Source organism: Natator depressus, chromosome 20 (assembly GCF_965152275.1).
Source record: "Natator depressus isolate rNatDep1 chromosome 20, rNatDep2.hap1, whole genome shotgun sequence".
Lineage (NCBI taxonomy): Eukaryota > Metazoa > Chordata > Testudines > Cheloniidae > Natator > Natator depressus.
In genome coordinates, this window is record NC_134253.1 from 25,912,583 (window position 1) to 25,930,785 (window position 18,203).

The window sequence follows — 18,203 nt, forward strand, 5'->3', positions numbered from 1 at the left end:
GTCTGAAAAATACCCTCCCCGCTAATGTTGCTTTCAGGGAACAGGGCGTGGGAACTATGGCTTATAAATAAAAGCAAGAACCACAGTGTTCAATAAGGACCCCGCTCCAGTACTAAATGCACTTAAAGTTCAGCTGGTAAACAGCTGCTTGGGGCTGGTGCTTCTGCCCTGTCTAACCCGGCATGGAGGGAGGGGCTGGCTGGGCAGGTTCACTCGAGACAGGGGATGGAAGGGGGTAAATCCTCAGCGGCCTGTTTCTATAGATCACTGCCCAGCTGGAGTAGCGAGGGTGGGGCTAGGAGGCAGCCAAGGTCCCGCAGGAGGTGAAGAAATAATGGGACAAAACTCCCTTTTCATCAATGCAATTTTTGGGCCCTGAAGTTGGTAGGGTGAGGGCGGTAAGGAAACTCTGCCGTTTAGAAACCGCAGCAAGTCGCCGTTAGCTGGGGCCACTTCCAAGCTCGGGGGGCCCAGCCGTGTTCGTTTTCAGTTCGATCACAAAGCGTTCGCCATGACTGAGGGAAGAAGAAAATGGCAGCCGGGGTTCATCCTGAGCAAGCCCAGTCCAACGCCATGAGATCATGGTTTTACCAGAGAAGGATCCGCTCCCTGAGTCTGATTTCCGGGGGGAGGGAGTATTCTGCTGGGGGGGGCTGACAGGGGCGTTACATCTCTTGCACAGACTGTAGCATTCACCATGCTTTGTTCCCAGCACAACAGCCAGGCTGCAGCCCCTCTTGGTGCTTTCGGGGGATAGAGATGGCGCTAGGTTCTCTCCTCTGGCTGGAGCGGGCTGTTGTCTAGATAGAAACAAAGCAAAATCCCCAGGAGCAGGTTCAAATGGGTTAAAATGATTGGGGGGGCAGCGATGGGTCTCGGAAGAGGTGGCTCATCTGAAGAAAGGCCGGGAGGGAGCAGAGGGAGCCGGTCGCCTGGTCACGAGAGAGAGAAAAACAAAACAAAACGCCATTGAAAGGTTTCTCAGCTGTGAGCGTTGGTGGGGGCCGGCTCCTGCCGGCCGCCTGGGGGAGCCCCCTTGGGGAAGGGGTGGAAAGCCCAGGGAGATCAGGCCGGGAAGGCTGGGTGCTAGGAGGGGCCTAGAGTGGAGGCTGACGCTTTTTCCACCCAGAACTCTCGAAGCAGCTGCCAGCAGAGATCAGCTGCCCCGTTACAGCTTCACCCTACTTCCTTCCTGGGGCTTGAGCACAGAGGATGTCATGACTGCGAGTGAATCACTGTGACTCAGGGCCTGCCTCTGGGAAAGGGTAGCAGCTGCCTTCCTAAGGCACGCTGAGATCTGCAGCTGGGCTACGGCAAAGCATCTCTTAGCGAAGTCAGGGCCAGATGGTTAATTTTGCCCCCAGCAGGGTTGAGGTGGTTGATTTAAATCTCTACATTCCCCATCAGCCTACTAGAAATGCAGCCACCTTCGCTAGATTCCCTTTTCCTTTGGGTTGGGTGCCCGCGTCCGAGACCAAAGCCTTCAGTGACTCCTCAGACAGGCTCTAGCCTGACCCACACTCGTCCAGTGGGGATTTCCTGACCTAGGCCTGCTGGGAGGCTAGAGAACAGCAGCTGGGGCAATCGCAAACCAACTGCAGTGAGGCCCTGGGCTGGTTTGCAGGAGACGAGTGAACTGCCTGGGGTCTGCTCTAAGCCACAGCTGTAAATGAACAAGTGCAGGACTTCAACAGCTACCCCAGCTTCCCACCCGGGGAAGAGCAATGACCCGCTTCCCACGCAACCACTGCTAGGCGGCGCCCAGCTAGAGCCGAGAGGGGTTTCTTTTGCTGTTGCAGGCGGGCAGGGGGCAGGTGGCCTGTGCACCCCTGGCAGATACAACCCACACTCCATGAGGCAGAAATTCCCTGCCAGGCAGGGCCGCGTGAAAGGGCTCCGCACGCGCCCACTGCCGCGCACACTTGCTCTTCTCCCGCGTGGGCTTCGCCTTGCTGAGCTGCAGCAGAGCCTGCTCTGAGCAAACAGCTTTAATCCAAGGGCCTGCACCACTGGCTAGGGACCGGCCTGCTCCCTCCTTGCGCAGCTCCCATTCTAGCTACGAGTTCTTACAGACAAACCCAGGCTGGTTTGCCCTAAGACTCAAGGGCTGCTGCGATTCCCCACTGCCAAGGAACGTGGGGAGGAAGGAAAGGACAGAAAAGCCTGACGAGCAACGGCCCATTCTCAAGTATCTAAGATGTCCAGGTGGGAGGATTAGCTCACCCTTGCTTAAACCAACACTGCTCCAGCTCAGCCCTAAGGCTGGCAGTGCAGGCAAAGTGAATAGGAAAGGGGGGGAGCAGTAGCTCACCCATGAAACCTGATCACCCCGCTCTTCGCTCCCCAAGGGTTCTGCTTCATGAACACGAGGCTGTTATAGGCCATGCCCCACCAGCGAATCCAACACTGCTGCCATCTCTGTGGCCCAGCATCCTCTCCCTCGTGGAGCAGGGTTTGCTGTCGAAGGGATTCACCCCACAGTTGCAGCTGTCAGGCTGCACCAGAGCTCACCAGCAGCTCCTAGGGAGCTTAGCTGTGCCATGAAGTACGTACAGAAAAGAGCAAGACTGGAACTCAACTGGGGTGGCTGCCACATCAGGGAGAGAAGAGGGATAGTGCAGGGTGTTTGAGAGCTGGAGGTTTTGAAGAGATCCCTGACAAAAGCAGAAAGAGGCTGGTTGATTTAAGAAGAAATGTCGCCATGCAGCCAAACCCTTGGTAAAAATATGGCTGAAACCACTACAAAAGTGCTGGCTGCTGAGATTTTTCAAAGCTGCTTAAGGGAAAAGGGGCTCAGATACCAGGTGATGGGCAGCTGTGTCAAGTCAGAAGAAATGTGGATGCTTGGTCTGTTTGTACAGCACAATAGGGTCCTCCTCCGTGAGCAGGGCTCCTCCCCTGCGACCAATAAATGCTTCTTTCCCATGACATCGCAACGGGAACTGGGTCTGAACTGTGCCAGGGAGCTTTTCAGAACAGCTGACCCTTGAGCCGGGTTGGGCATGGCCATGGTCACAAGAGGAGCATCAGGACTGTCAGCCGTAGGTTCTCTGAGCTCCTTGGCATCCCTGTGAGTGCTTTAACGAGACGCGGCACAGCCCCTTCTCCCCCAGGCTCCCCCCTTCAGGAACAGACAGAAGGAGAAAAGAAGGGAGGAGGAGGCAGAAAACACACCACAAAGTGCCAGAGACTTGCCACCAGCTAATTTTTTTCCCTTTATTGTTTAGTTTATTAATAGGATACAGAAGGGAGGCACTTACACAGCCAGCAAACTGAAGGAACAGGAGAGAAGTGGACTGGGGTTTGTAATCAACACGAGATGAGAGAGAGGTTCCAGAGCCCACTTCACATGTGAGAACGTCAGGGAGAGCCAGCAGGAGGCGGAACAGAGGCAATTGGATTTTGTAAAAAACAGACAAGCAAAGGGACCTCAGGAACCCCCGTGCAGGCACCGACTGCATTGCACAAGCCAGCCTAGAGCAAAGCAGCTGCTGCTAGTGCAAGGAAATCGCTCTGCAGTCGATCAGAGCTTGTTACAAGCAGCAGGCCAGGCTGCCCCATGCTGGAGCCAAGTTTTAATGGCCAGCAACTTGTTTTTGGTTTGCAAGTTTGCTTTGTGAAGCCAGCAACATGGCTGCCCAGGCCAGCTGTCAGCTTGCACTCTGCCACCATGCCCGGTCTCCATACAAGCATTAACGCTTTTGGTTACCAGCGCCTGCCCTAAGGTTCAATTGCCAATGCAAGAAAGGGGTTAGGGTCCCCTCCCACCACGCAGGAAGGAGAGAGGCCACGATGAAGACAAGCTCTTTGAAACAAAGGTTATTTAAGGCAGGCTGGTTCGTGGATCTTTTCCATAGTTCTCTGGCTAGAGGAGGTTGCTGGGCGAAGTATCAGCCCTACAGGTTCTCGGAGAGCAGAGGGTTGAGCTTGAACTGGATTAAAAAAACCCCAAACACCTCGAGATTTTACAATTCATAATCTTTAAAAATATATATTTATATATACACACACTCAGCCTCTGCTTCCAGCCCTGGGGCGGAGTGCTTTGCCAAGGCAGCTGAGAAGGCACCACTCAAAGGAAGGGGAGGTGCGTGGAGAGGCACAGAATAGATAAGACGCCAAAGCCTTCCCCAGCAAGGTTCCAGTTGCTAAATACACCCCTCAGCTTCCTCCCCAGTGAGGAGTCACATGCCCACAGGGCAGCAGAGCCTCTCGCTCCTAGGCTAGATACACGTCCATAGCACTGTGGGCAGCACAGCCTCCCTTCCCTCATCCGGCAGGCACCACACGTTCCCCACCTGAGGTTTTAGACACCAGGGCCTGTTACAACCAGCGCCGCCCACCAGCAGGAGGGAACACACAGCTGGTCTTTCATGGACACGGGACGTGGAGCTCCTGGGAAAGTTTTCACGTTTCCTTTGCTCCTAGAAAGGCTTCAGACAGGCCTTTGTCCACATTGCCTATTACGACTGAAAGGACACAGCCTGCACTAGCCCTCAAACCTACTCGCAGCTGTCCAAGCCCTGGCTTTTGGTTACTAGACCCTCCGCTGCTCCAGCTGGCCTAGGACCCTTACCAAGCTGAGAACAGGAGCAAAGCAGCCAGCTGGTGACAGAAGTTGCTGCTTACAGAGGACCTGCTATTTTGGCGCTCTGCAGGTCTCCCTTATGCTCGTTCCATTGCCCATTTGGGGCTGAACCTGGCTTGGTACTTTGCTCATCACAGTGTTGTGTTCAGCCCAGGGCCCTTCGGCTAAGTGTTTCTTTCACAGAACACAATCAAAGTTTGTCACTTACTAGTTGACCATATGCCCCCACTCGGGGGCTGGGCACAGGGGCAGATATTGCATGAGGAATACCTGAGGTTCACAATCAACCAAGCACCTCCTGACAAAGGGCTAACCTGAAAAGTCTGCTCCTGTTTGCAGTGAATTAGATTTAATTAGCAAATCGCTATCTGCAGTCCCATTATTTCTCATATATAAATCTTCCTCCATGCTATAGAACTGAAATATAGCCTATGATCAGATTAGCAATCAAGTTTAGGGAAGGGCCTCGGGAGGGGAAATCATTAAGTGTTTTATACAGAATATATTAACAATACAAAACAATTCTGGCTGGCTGAGGGGGGGGATGGAAGAGGAGCCAGAGAGACAGAAATCTGATCAGCCTGAATAGCAGGAGTTTAAGGAGATTCTGCACAGTGAGAAACAGAACAGTCTGTTTCAACTCCCTTTCAGAACTCCCGTCTCTACCTCCTACATTCAGACGATCCCAACGCAAGAACCCAGCTGGGGTTCATTGTGTGTGTTACTCAACAAAGTGCAAAATTCAACCCCAAAAATAGAATCCTCTGCTTATTATACAGCGGGGGGTGGGGGCCACGCTGGGGCATTTGTTCAGAGGGGTGGTGGTTCTCCTGAACCAACCCCCCAGAGTATAATGCCAGTTACCCACTTCCTAGCTTGGAAAGAGCAGAGAGCTCTGGGTACAGGGGAGGGCCATCAGGACAAGGAACCAGCGACTGTCTTTAACAGATGCCATTGGTATTTACAAGGAAGGAGCCTGCTGCGCCCGTCCCAGAGAAGGAGTCCACCAGGCTAACAGGAATTGGCCTTGGCTAGAACCACTCTGCAGAGCTGATCACAGTCGTAAGGTTTTTTTTAAACAAGAGATTAGACATGGGGGGGATTTCCCCTCTTCCTCCCTGCCCCAGACATCAGGTGTGGGGCAGCCGCAACAGGCACACAGGAGTCACTAGCAGCCCCCTGGGGGGCTAGTCTAGCAAGGAGGGCTCAGCCGGTCGGATAATGGTCGGCCGGTTCGGCGCCGCAGGGGGTCTTCTGCTGCAGAGAGAATGGGAACAGAGAGGTGAGAGCAGTCGGGAAGGGGCAGAGCAGGAGTCACTGCCACGGGGTGGCTAGCATCCTGGGCGCTGTGCGGACAGAGGGCTTGCGACGGCCACACCCTGACAGGTTCCCCCGCCTGCCCTGGAGCCAGGGGGCTCCTGTGCCTGGAGCGGGTTACTGAGGAGGGCTGGGTGCAGTGCTGCAGGCCACCGCCCTCTCCCAGCGCCATCCTGCCAGGGCACAGGCTCGGCTGATGTCAGAGCCCTCTGCATGATGCGTCGATGGCCTTTGGGCTGCCGAGCTGGCTCCACTATCCAGATGGGACCCTGGCATTTGCCACCCGGTGCTACCCCAGGGCACTGGTCCAGAGGCTGTAAAGGGACGGGGGTGGCAAGGGGTCAGACAAGGGCACAAGCAACCACTTCCGATCAGCATGAAACGGCGTCAGGGCAGCTCTCACCCCTGCTGGGTCAGAGGTAGACTTGACACCCAGCCCTTGGGAGCTGTCTCCGGAAAGGGCACATGAGGGCCACTCAGGGGGTTGGCCCACTCAGGCTCTGGCTGAAGGGGGAGCAAGTCACCTGCAGTGGCCTCAGGGCACAGACCCTGCTGGGAGGGGAGCCATTTCTAACCCTGTCCCTTGGGGTTTGCCTGGAGACGAGGCGGATGCAAGGGTAATTCCTGTATTACGCTGAAACACTGTCTGTCCCGTGGGAATCCAACCTCAGACACATGCAGCACATCCACTCTAGGAGGCGACACCCCCCCCCCGAGGGCAGAATTTAGTCCCTTATTACCAGCAATCAAAGCAGAAATAGCTCAGACCTGGCCTGAGCTACAAGGCTGGGATCCCAGCTCTGGGGATTGATACAAGCTCAGCACCTCCCACAAGCCACGTGACCCCAGTATGGCTCCAGCTCTGGTAACAGGAGAGCCCTGCTACCACCCTCCGCACTGGCACATCTCACGCCACCCAAGGCAAACTGGAGCCCCAGCACTGAGCCAATCGCTGGAGACATGCCAGGAGGAAGAGGAGCGACCTAGCGGGTCCAGGGATCTCTTACCTGGGCACGCCCGGGGGAATGCCAGGTGGAATGCGTGCCGGCCGCGATGGAATCTGAGGAGGGGCTGAGAAGGGATCGTTATTAGCAGCAAATACGTTCTGAGGTCCAGGACGCGAGGGGATGGGGGGAGCCACGAAGGAAGAGAGACTCCCTGTAGGGGCAGGGATCAAAGGGGGCCCCGGAGTTGGGCCCCTCACAGCTGGGGGCCTGCCCGGCGGCAGCACGGTGGAGGTAGGTCTGCGCTGGGGCGTCGGGCTGCAGGGGAAAGGAAGTTCAGCAGAATGAGTGTCTCCATACCTAGCGATGTAGTTAGGTCCTTATCTGTCCCTCCTCCCCACCTGATCGTTTCTAGCACCCCTGGGCAGGAGGGTTCTCCCGCGCCGAGGCACAGGGCAGCCAAAGTCACTGGCCCAAGGTTATCTCGGGGGAGTCTGTGGAAAAGCCAGGAACAGAGCCCAGGTCTCCAGCTTGCCAGGGCTTTACCCATTAGGCCATCCATCCTCAACCCCATTCCCACCTCAAATAGCCCCTTGCCCCTCCCCCTTCCAGTGCCATCATCCTCACTTAGACGCAGCGTGGCAAGAGTCTCCCATGCCACCTGCTCCCCAGTTAGCTGTACCTGCTCCCACTCTGCAGCCATGCATCATCCACGGGCGGCGGGACCGGCGTGGAGACCGTACTGGTGCTGATGTCCCCGATGATGTGCAAGGCCTCCTTCAGAGCATGGTACATCCGCAGCATGTCGTCCCTCCTCTGCGCCTGGTCGGCCGACTCCTCCATCAGGCTGTTCTGGTCTGCGGATGAGTACAGGTAGGCCAGCAGCTCCGAGTGGATGAAATCCTTGGTCTGCAGAGATGGGAGCAAGGGAATCATCATGCAGGTGGCAGTTAAGCTCAAGTACAGTCGAGTGGTTAGAGCAGGGAAGCCGGGAGTCAGGTCTCCTGGTGTTATTCTAGGCCATTGTCACTGGGTTGCTGTAGCAGTCTGGGACAAAGCCAGGAATCAGAGTCTGGCCTTACATGCTTTACCCCTTGATTTCGGTAAGACAGGGAGTTAAGGACCAAACGGTCATTAAAATACATAATTACGTATCTCAGCACAGGAGTATCTGGTGCAACTGATCTGACCCCTGGTGCTGAAAGGAGTCGTGTCCACAGTGACAAGCCCAGAGGCTCCCCACCTCTAACAAACAGGCCATGGCAAGGACAGCGCCTCTCTGTGCCCAGCGATGCGGATCAGCAGCCCCAGCCGGCCCAACCCACTCACATTGTTTATCATGAGGTGCATTATGGTCTTTGGCATGAGGTCTCGGATGGACTTGTTGATGATTCCCACGTAGGAGTCGACGAGGTTGCGGATGGTCTCCACCTGGCGCTCCAGCTGCGGGTCCATGGAGAAGGTGTTCTCTTGGGCCCCGTCCTCATTCTCCACCTGCCCGGGGAAAGCGGGTCAGTCACTCGGGGATTCTGCAGACACCCAGCTTGGAGCTGTGGACAGTGTCCCCCTTAAGAACTTGTGAGCGCATCACATGCATCGATAGCACCTGTGCCAATTTCACGGACCTTCCCAGTTCATCATCTAGTATTTAGTATCAGGGGGTAGCTCTGTTCGTCTGTATCCACAAAAACGAGGAGTCCGGGGGCACCTCAAAGACTAACAGATTTATTTGGGCATAAGCTTTCGTGGGTAAAAGACCCACTTCCTCAGATGCAGGGAGTGAAAATTACAGATACAGGCATCAATATACTTAGTGTATATTGATGCCTGTATCTGTAAACTATAAATATACATCTGTAATTTTCACTCCCTGCATCTGAGGAAGTGGGTTTTTTACCCACGAAAGCTTATGTCCAAATAAATCGGTTAGTCTTTGCGGTGCCCCCGGACTCTTTGTTGTTTTCATCTAGTATCTGTACTGCAGTAGCATCCTGAGGGCCCCAGTGGGCTAGGTGCTCTACATACCCACCCCCACCCGGAGAGCTCAGTTTGGGGGGGTGACTGGAAAGTTCAGGAGCCCAGCTTGACACTAGAACAGACTTGATTTTCAGAGAGAGGGAGTTCACCACTTTGCAAAAGTCAGGCCCCGTTAAGGGGGTCTTAAACGAGGCACCCCAAAAACCCACACATCACTTTTGATAATCTTGGCCTTCATCCTCCTCTCTCCAGAGCAGAGGCTGCAATCACAGCAACGAACTGCCAACGAGAGGGAAAGGAGGTACGTCTGCCATTGGCGAGGAGACATGATGGTATGGGAGAGGCTGTGTAGGCTCATGGACTGGGACTCAGGAGACCTAGGTTCTAAACCCAGTTCTGCCACTGACCTACTGGGTGAACCTGGCCAAGACACTTGACCTCTCTGTCCCCACCCCTTCTCTGGCCTGTTCAGACTGGAAGCTCTTTGGAGCCTGGAGCTTTCACAGCGTTTAAGGCCAGAAGGGACCATTCGATCACCTAGCCCAGCCTCCGGGATAGCACAGGCCAGAGAACTTCCCCTGTTACTCCAGTCACTTGTGTTTCGCTAAAGCATCGTCCAGGCTGGATCTGCAGACAACACGAGGGGGAGAGTTCACCACCTCCCCTGGGAGCCTGCTCCAAGGTTAACCACTCTTCCTATGCCTCTGTGCACTGGCCTAATCTCCACTAGGGCCTCTAGGTATTACCGTCATACGCCCAGGACTGGACAAGCCAGAGTTGGGAACCTATGCCATGAGTCCATTTTTGACACTCCTGTACTTGCTGCTGCTGGCAGCCCCCACACTGGCCCTCACAGCTGGCACCCCCAACAGACCCCAGCCAGTTCCAGGACATCATCAAGGCAAAGAGAATGTTTACTTGATCTTTCTCTGGATAAACACCAGCCCGGAGGAAGGAGGCTTTCCAGCTGTCCACATCTTCCTGGGAGTCACAGGCCAGCTCAATCTGACGGAGATCTTTATACACATTCCTAGGCACAAAGAAACAGCAGGGATATAATCAGAGGAAAGGAATTCCACAATCATGGCCTAGCTGGCCATCTCGACTGTTGGCCTAGACCAGGCAGCCCAAGGCCACTGACAGAATCCACCATCCCTGCTGGCACATGCAGGATCTCTTTCCTACAGGGCTGGTCTAGACAAGGCATGGTGCTAATGCAAGGCCCCAGACGGGGAAGTCTGAAATCCCTTCAGAAAGCCTGTGTAAATATTGGCAGCTTTTCCTTCCTCCTAGGATAATCCTCATTAGATCACAGCCGCTCCCACCTCTGACAGTAAACACCCAAGTCCCCCTCCCGGGCTAAGCCCCACCTGCTGCCCACCGGGAGCGCTCCCCTGGCTAAGCCCGGCATGCCACCCGCCTCAAGATGAGCGCCTACCACCCCAAACAGAATCAGAGTCTAATTAACTAGTACAGCAAGTGTTCCGAGCGCTGCCAAGCACAGAAGGGCTAGGGCAGCCTTTTCCAGAGTGTGGGGCGCCAGCCCAAAAAACTAACTGGGAGAGGTGTGGGCTCTCCAAAGTGGCTGCTTTAGTTGGAGGGGGAGGGAAAGAGTTTCTCATCATCATGGTTACAAAGGAAGCCTCCGAAGCACAACCAATGCAGCGATAATGATGTGAGTTCGAGAGAGCCGGAGATTGCTGGAGTGATACGAGTTGTCCCATTCACCAGAGATGACTTAACTGTGTTGATCTTTGGAGCACCGAGAGCACATAAGAATGGGGCCGTCAGACATGAATCTCCTCAGCCATCTCTACGTACAATCTACACCGGGTAACCAGCTGTTTGGGACATGGCCTCCCCTTGTGGTGGGTCTAAAGGGTAGGCAGCATAACTGCTTTGGTTTCCCTGACGGGTTCAGCTGTCAGGAGTCTGGGAAATACTGTCAAAGACCCCTCAGGGTCTGTCCAGAGGCGTCTGTCTCCACACCCCCTACCTTTGCTCTGTGTTGAAGATGGCAAAGACGTGTTTGTTAGACATGAAGCCCTTCTCCACATCCCGGATTTTCAGATTATCCAGGGGCAACATGTATTTCTTCTCCTTTTCCTGGAAGGGGGAAAGGGCAGGAATGAGTGTGAGCTGGGACCTATGCAGCGTTTCCTCCCCGCTCAAATTACTCTCCGACACCCCCACAAGCACTGCAGTGGGGGGGAGGGGGGGAGGAATCCATCCCGTGGTACATAGTGAAGAGAGTGGGGTTGATTCCCTCGACTGAGTGGACCAGGTTTTTCCTCTACCTCACAGCAAGCCTTGTTGGAGGTACAGACTCATTTCAGCTGAGCTACTAAGTGTGTTCACAGGAACTGCCAGACTGGCTCAGTCCAGGGGCCCCATCTCGTCAAGTATCTGGACTCTGACAGAGGCCAGTACCAGCTGCTTTCAGAACCACCACTGTCCAGGAGACGGTAATGGGAGAACCTGCCTCCAGGGAAAGTTCCCACCTAACCTCAAATAGTTTGGAAACTTTGATGCTTCACATCCACCGAAGCACAGGGACATTCAGCTCTGCAATGCAGTGCGCTCTAGATCCAGGCTGACAATCCCCAGCCCTAGCATCGGAGTCTAAATTATTAACCACAGACTAAAAATGTCATGCAGATACTTCTCCACATGGTCCTAAGGGCACTGGGCTTAGTTCATTTCAACATAAATGTTACCTTTCTCTAAAGAGGTGCTAGAACAGAGGCTACATTTGTTGGGAGGGGGATCCCGTCCCCTACAGGCCCCATGGGTAGTACTGGGACTTTATGCCAGCTGCAGCACAGCTGTAAACCCATTTTGCATTGTAAACAGCCTCCGAGGGGCTTATGGACACAGTCCACGTGTCTTTCCCCCTCCCCTTCCCGGAGAGGGGGGAGAAGCGGTTTTAGGAATCTGGCACAAAGGACACTGCTTATTTAACAGGCTGCAGGCCAGTGAAGTGAGGGGCCACCCAACTGAGTCACACAAGCCGTCTTGCTGCCGAAACGCCACATCTGGAATTGTTTATAACTCCAACTGCCCTGTGTCTCCAGATGCTGCGAGCACACAGCCCCAAAAGTGACGTTCTCCTTTGTAGAGAGGCCATGAACCTAAACCCTCCCCCCACAGCCACCCCCCACCCCTCCGTACGATTTCCTGAAAAACCCACAACTTTTTTCCAGACTGGATTCGGTTGCAGACTTTGCCACGTCAGATGAGACAAAGCGGATCCTTTTCACCGAACAGCTTCTCTTATAAAAACCCGGGAGGGGGAAAAAGGGGGAAAAAAAAAAAAAACAAAAAAAACCCAACCCACAAAAAACATGGATGCCATGGGCGGTTTGAAACAGATTCCAGCCCAGCCTGCCCAGTGTTCAGACTACCTGTTCAGGAGGCTATAAAGGTGTACAGTAGTCTGCACATTGGTTAGATTGGGTTTGGTAAAGCGGCAGCCGGGAGCAGCTCAGCAGACCCAGGTAAGGCAGGCAACGTATGCAGCTGTTCGAGACTTCGCTTGCCCTCGTTTACCGTAAGCCTTGGAGCAAGTGTTTATCGTTACTGTTCTTATCGGCTAGAATTAACCAGGTGCATGAGTTCTTATGGCTGCATGGCTACTCCAGTCACAGATGGGTTAGTCGGATTGATGTTTAAACCCATGTTGCTTTATTATTCCATATTTAATACGCTTTCCCTCGCATTTGCCTAGACCAGGTCTATGGGGTGCTATTTTTAAAGTGCTTTTCCGGCAGCAGCTGGGTGTTTCTGGAAATTCTCTGCAAGCAGCAGCTCATTTCTAGTGGCATGGGGGGTAGGCAATTTGTGCCTGCTGAATACAGAGCCTCATTCATCTGCAGCCTGCTGGTTCTCATTACCCACAGCAGAGGGGCCAGACAAGCGCCCCCAGAGAGGCCTCCTCACAGGAAACGGGCTGCCAGGGATGGGGGTAGGGGAATAGGCTAGAATGAAATTTATCAGTTCTACATGTTTCCTTCTCTTTTAGGAGGTAGATTTAAGTTTTTTTAAATTTATCTAGATTTACAGCCTCTCTGCAGAGAGAGGTTAATCTTTGCAGCTTCCTTGGAAGAAAGGACAAGCACAAAGAATGTCTGGGTCTTCCTTGGGTAAGGAGGCTGCCTCCTGGAGCGGATGTTAAACTGTACAGTGAGATGGGGAAATAAAGTTCTGTTAACATCTCCTTTTCTGAGCAGCATGTTCACAGAAAACAGAGCCTCCTGCTCATGATCTCTCTTCTGCCCCCTGGTCCATCCCTCTCCACCCAGCCCTGCGCCAACGCCAAGCCACTGGAGCCTGGCTGCGAGACGGGTGACATGGGGAGGGAAAATATCCGGTTTTCAGACTGTGGGGGTGGAAGTGCTGGAAAATGTGAGTGCGGCGTCTCGGTTCCAGACACCGAGTGGTGCTTAGAAGGGACACTGCCTCCCCTCCTCTTCTTCCAGCCCCTGCAGCTGAGAGGAGCACAGGCTAGGATACAACAGACCCTTCTGTTCGGAGCTCTGGCCCAATCTCCCTAGCCAAGAGGACTTAGCCCAAAAAGGCACCAGCTTTCACCAAGACCTGCCACACTGGTGTAATACATTTTAATTTCCAGGCAGAAAGCAGGGGACTAATCCAGTGAGTGTTAGGAAAGCCGCATGGCCTAGTGGCCAGAGCAATGGCTGGGGACTCAGGACATCTGGGTTCTACTCCCAGCACTGCCACTGGCCTGCTGGGTGACTGTAGGCAAGTCACTTCCCTCCCTGTGCCTCAGTTTGCCCGTCTGTACAATGGGGCCAGTGATCCTGACCTCTGAAAAGCACTAAGTAAGAGCCAGGTGTTATTCAGTAACAATTCCTCGCGTCCAGTTGGCCGAGGGACCTGCAGGATGACAACATGGCAATTTTGCGCCCACACAGCAGTGATGCCTGTCAGATCAGAGGGATTTGCTACTGCACTCTGAACATCCCAGCTGCGTGCCCACACCACACATGGCCACCTCCGCTTCCGAGCGCCACTATCCCTTCCTCCAGGGACCAGGAGAGACAACCAACAGCCTCGAGTTCAGGAGATCTGGCACGCGAGGGGCCACCTTTGTTGAGGGCACCCGGCTAGGCAGTGGCCAGCTACTGCCAAGCCCAGATCACGTTTGTCTAAACCTGAAGGCACTCCCCGTCCACTCCAATAACTGCATGCGGGAGGCACTCGATACCACCTCAGCACATGGTTACTAACCCAATAAGAACCTCGTGAGGGACTGTGGAGAGGATACTGCCAAGGGTGAATTTTCAGATACTTCCCCAGCATAGAATACTACTCTGAGCGCTCCCAACTCCCACGAGACTGCGAGGTTAATAACAGGGTTCTGAAGTTATGGCTGGAAAACAGTTAGTTGTAACAGCCCCATAAGGTCGCAATGAATGCCGAGAGGTTTTACTTTAGCAGCCAGCCCCAGGACACACTGTTCTGAAGCGTGTTGGACCCACGCTCACCAGCTAGCGGATTCCCTTAGGTTAAGGCTAGAACCCGACAATGAAGCGGATTGCCCCACTGATTTTTACTTGGTGAAATTCACTCGACCTCCCGTACCTTTCTGGCTCTCTTGCACCGGCACAGCCCTGCAATGTTTAAACCCAAATGACTATTCTACAGACACTGGTTATTAAAAAGCCTCCTAAATCTCTCTGAACTACTCTGCAATGTCCCTAGCTGCACTTACCAGGAGAATTCTGCATCTTGGATTATTTAAATTTCCCTTGTTTAGGGCACATGTGCACACACTGGATTTGTACCGCGGAGAGTTCACTAGGGGCTCAGTACCCCTTTGGGTCTGAAATCTTGTGTATTTCAGTGTACATTGGTTCAGTTGAGGTGAGGGGGGCCCTGCTCTCTCTACTAGCCAAGGGGCTAATGATTTTGGAAGCTTCTTGCAATGCTGGTTACATCAGACAAAAACCACCGAGACAATGGGGTAGAGACATGGTTACGATGATCTGTTTGGCACTTGCAGTCATGGCTGTGTGTGATACGCTGCCCACACTAGACCTGGTCTTCACTAAACCAAGGCAGCTGCCTTTTGTAAGAGTCCCACTAGCTCACTTCTTATCTGCTGTTTACACAACTGACAGCTCCCTGGGAGTGTCTGGAGACATGGAATGTGCTGGCTGGGACCCTGCCGATTCAGAATGGCTGCCCATACAGTGACAAGGAGTCTGGGTCTTATTCCTGTGTGTGCTTTAGCACACAGGGAGATGGCTGGGCATCACGGACAGTCCAGTGGGGTCGTCAGCAGAACCTTCCATGGATTCAAAACCAGCAAACCAAGACTTCGGGCCCAGCTCAAGTCCACGCTCCCCACACCCCGGCTATTCCTGAGGGGAGTCAGCCAAACTTTACCACACTGAATTCATGAGAAGGGTATGAGCCAAAGCGTCTTTTGAGACTAACCCATGTTCCCCTCGGTTTCACGGGCAGTTGAATTTGGTAACTCCCTGCTCTGCCAATCCCACATGCCCCCACCACAGCCTGTGTCCCATGACCATGCCCACCACCTCGCTCAGAGGGCAACAACAGGGTTCTAAATGGGTTCTGATGGCAGGAAAGCAGTCACTGGTAACAGCCCCAGAAGCTCACAATGAACACAGAGAGGTTTTACTTTAGCAGCCAGCCCCAGGACATGCTGTTACGAAGCATGTCGGACCCACACTCACAACCTGCCATAGTGACAAATCCAGGGTAAGTGCCAGGAAGTGGCTGCTCAGTCACATTCTTCTAGACATTCCTATAATGCAGCTACAGTTCAAGGGTTTGAATCCAGGGGCTGATCGGCCCAAAGCCTGCCCTCCCCCTGGGTTTCTGTAGTGACAGTACAAGCTGCACGTCAATCCAACCGGTTCCACCAGCAGCAGTTGAATGAGCTGCTCCTGGTGGTGAAGTGGCACGGGGCCATTCACTACCAGCAGAGTGGCAGGTCAGAATGCCCCAGGCCAGATGCGGACCATAAGCACCACCTTTTACGATCACCAACCAAGCCAATACGCACCTCCTCATCTTTGTACCAGGACAAAGACTCTGCAGTCAGCACGAACCAGTACTCCTTGGAGCCTCCTTTCATTATGCTGATGTTGTTAATCGTCAGCCAGCCCCTGCGGATTACCTGAAGGAAACAAGAGGAGTGGGAAAACGGTGGGGCAGGGGAGAGAGAATAGGTTACAGGCTAGCTTGGAATCCTTATTTTCTGGCCACCCGCTCAACTTTAAGCTGCCTAGAGCAGAGAGGGGCCTGGGGCTCTTTGGGACTCCTAATTTGCTGCTCATCGTTAACCTGGGCCCTACTTTCCTTCTGTGTCTTGGCAGGAGAGCTTGTGGGTAGGGTCTGCCCCATGAAAACCTACCAGTGGTAGGCAGGGAAGCAGCCCCATTTCTCAAAGGGAGCCTGGTACATTTTTTTCCAGTCAGGAGTCCAAAGCAGGTTTTATTAAGAGTAATAGGACAGGCCTGCAGATTTGACCATCTCAGCAGCCTTCACACCTAGATTACAACTCTCTAGGCAGGGGGAGGGGCCCCTTTGGGGAATCCAGACCAGAGAGGCACTGGCCACAGCGTCTGTACAGCAAGACCACACTGCAGAGTTATCCCCTGGTGATTCTGCCAGCCGTCACCAACGGCCTGGGTCACAGAAATGCAGAGCAGATGCACTCAAATCCAACTTGTTATCGCCACAGCAGTATTATCGAGGGGAGGGGAGATCTGAGCCTGCAGTTTATAGCTTACCCGGGGTGCTACTCACCCAGGGGACCAAAGAGCTTTCTGGAAATAAGCCAGGCTCAATGGACCCCCTGAATAGCCAGTTCAGGAACTAGGGTATTTGTTCCCCTCATCCCCTTCAGAGCAGGAAGTGAGTCCACATGACCTTGCGCCCCCTTTGAGAATGACCAGGACAACACTATGGCTAGTTCGAACAGGGGGGTGAGCATCTCCCCATCCCTCCATTCTGCCGCTCCCCAAGCTGCACTCACTCACAGCAGGAAGCACATCCGGCTTCCTTCGAGGCTGCCCTGGACTTCCCACTGGAAAGCCTGTGAAACCATCGCTCCTGCATGGCCTTCGGAAAGGCTGGGGCTCCCCAAGCCAGTGCTGAGTGACACGCACAGGACGGCAACAGCAGAACGGGAGCCGGGGCCAGCAACAGTGAAGCAGTACTGCCCAAGCCCAGCTTCGCAAGCAGCACGTTACGAGACGAGGAGGAAGCACTGCATGGTCTGGAGGCTTGCGCAGCAGCCAGCTTTTCCAGGGCAGGCAGAAGCGTTTCCCATAACACAATGAGCAAACAGAGGCCAGCGTGACTCAGACCCCTCTTACGTACGGCTGGAAGGTACCTTCTAGGTCATCTGCTAGCAGAGGTCACCCTGCCAGATAACTCTGTTCATGCGCTTATCTTGATCATAATTTGGACCAGAAGGGGACTACTTCTGGCCAACATCCTGTCGTCCCCCCCACAGCATTAGGAGAAAGCCGAATTACAGCTGCGTGTGATCTCTAGTACTGGCTGATCTATAGCATGTACCATCACCTCCACTGCAAAGGCTCTTGATAACAACTAAGGCACTGTTCTCTCCCCTTTTTCTTTCCACTGAGGAAAAAGTAGCTGGAGACCACCTAAAAGAACAACCTGAGTCTCGACTGCTATAATCCCAGTGCTCAGAGATGTACTGAGCCACATTGAATCCCTGCTCTGAACACCGCTCACTCCGCTGAAGCCAGGGAAGGATCTGGTCCTAGATCATGGGTTTTTGTCCTAGAGGCAATGGACTTCGGAGAGCAACTCCCAGCAGTGGGTTCCCTAGAACAGCCGATGGTATAAAGAAGTCTCCAGTCTGGATATTCCAGTGTTTGTCTTTGCTATCCCTTGCCTTTGTTGAAGTTTTTCATAACTGATCACCACAAAGGCAAGTCTTGGCAGCCCCCGATGGGCCACTGAAAAAGGGTCTGAAACCTGAGTCATCATTGGTGCCACTCTCCAGACAGACAATCCCATTTTGTTTTGTACCAAAAAAAAAAAAACACACCCTTGGGGCTAACAAGCAGCTCAGCCAAACAGGGCTAGGCTGTGTACTGTTAGATCAGTGTAACTTCAGTGACAGACAGTAGCACTGGAGACTACAATGGTACGGCAGAGCCTGCCCCAAAATACTTGGGGAAGTGAGAATTTTCGGTGTTTCAAATCAGGAAGGAGTTGCTCCGTGCCTTTTGGGCCCTTTCACTGTTGTTGTGCAATAGCCACTGAGGGGAAGAGTACTGCAGGTTATTCCTGATCTGTCTGAATACAACAGACCCCTTCCTCTGCCTCTGGAAAGTCTTTCC

At 53.7% G+C, this 18,203-nt stretch overlaps 1 protein-coding gene across 9 annotated transcripts in view; it reads right to left on the minus strand.

Annotated features, from left to right (window-relative positions):
* Positions 1–874: 874 nt before the first annotated feature.
* DNM2 (dynamin 2) overlaps positions 875–18,203 on the minus strand; it is a 61,593-nt gene continuing 44,264 nt past the window's right edge. For 4 of the 9 annotated variants that reach the window (XM_074935316.1, XM_074935314.1, XM_074935311.1 and 1 more), the window contains 7 exons: positions 15,884–15,997; positions 10,823–10,932; positions 9,745–9,856; positions 8,179–8,343; positions 7,532–7,758; positions 6,913–7,167; positions 3,201–5,845 (listed from right to left, as the gene is read on the minus strand). In XM_074935316.1, coding sequence (XP_074791417.1) covers positions 5,776–5,845; positions 6,913–7,167; positions 7,532–7,758; positions 8,179–8,343; positions 9,745–9,856; positions 10,823–10,932; positions 15,884–15,997 — 1,053 coding nt within the window. In that variant the 3' untranslated portion in view covers positions 3,201–5,775. Of the gene's footprint in view, positions 933–3,199; positions 5,846–6,912; positions 7,168–7,531; positions 7,759–8,178; positions 8,344–9,744; positions 9,857–10,822; positions 10,933–15,883; positions 15,998–18,203 lie in introns of those variants that run through there. The other 5 variants (XM_074935317.1, XM_074935312.1, XM_074935315.1 and 2 more) reach the window with 3 other exon arrangements.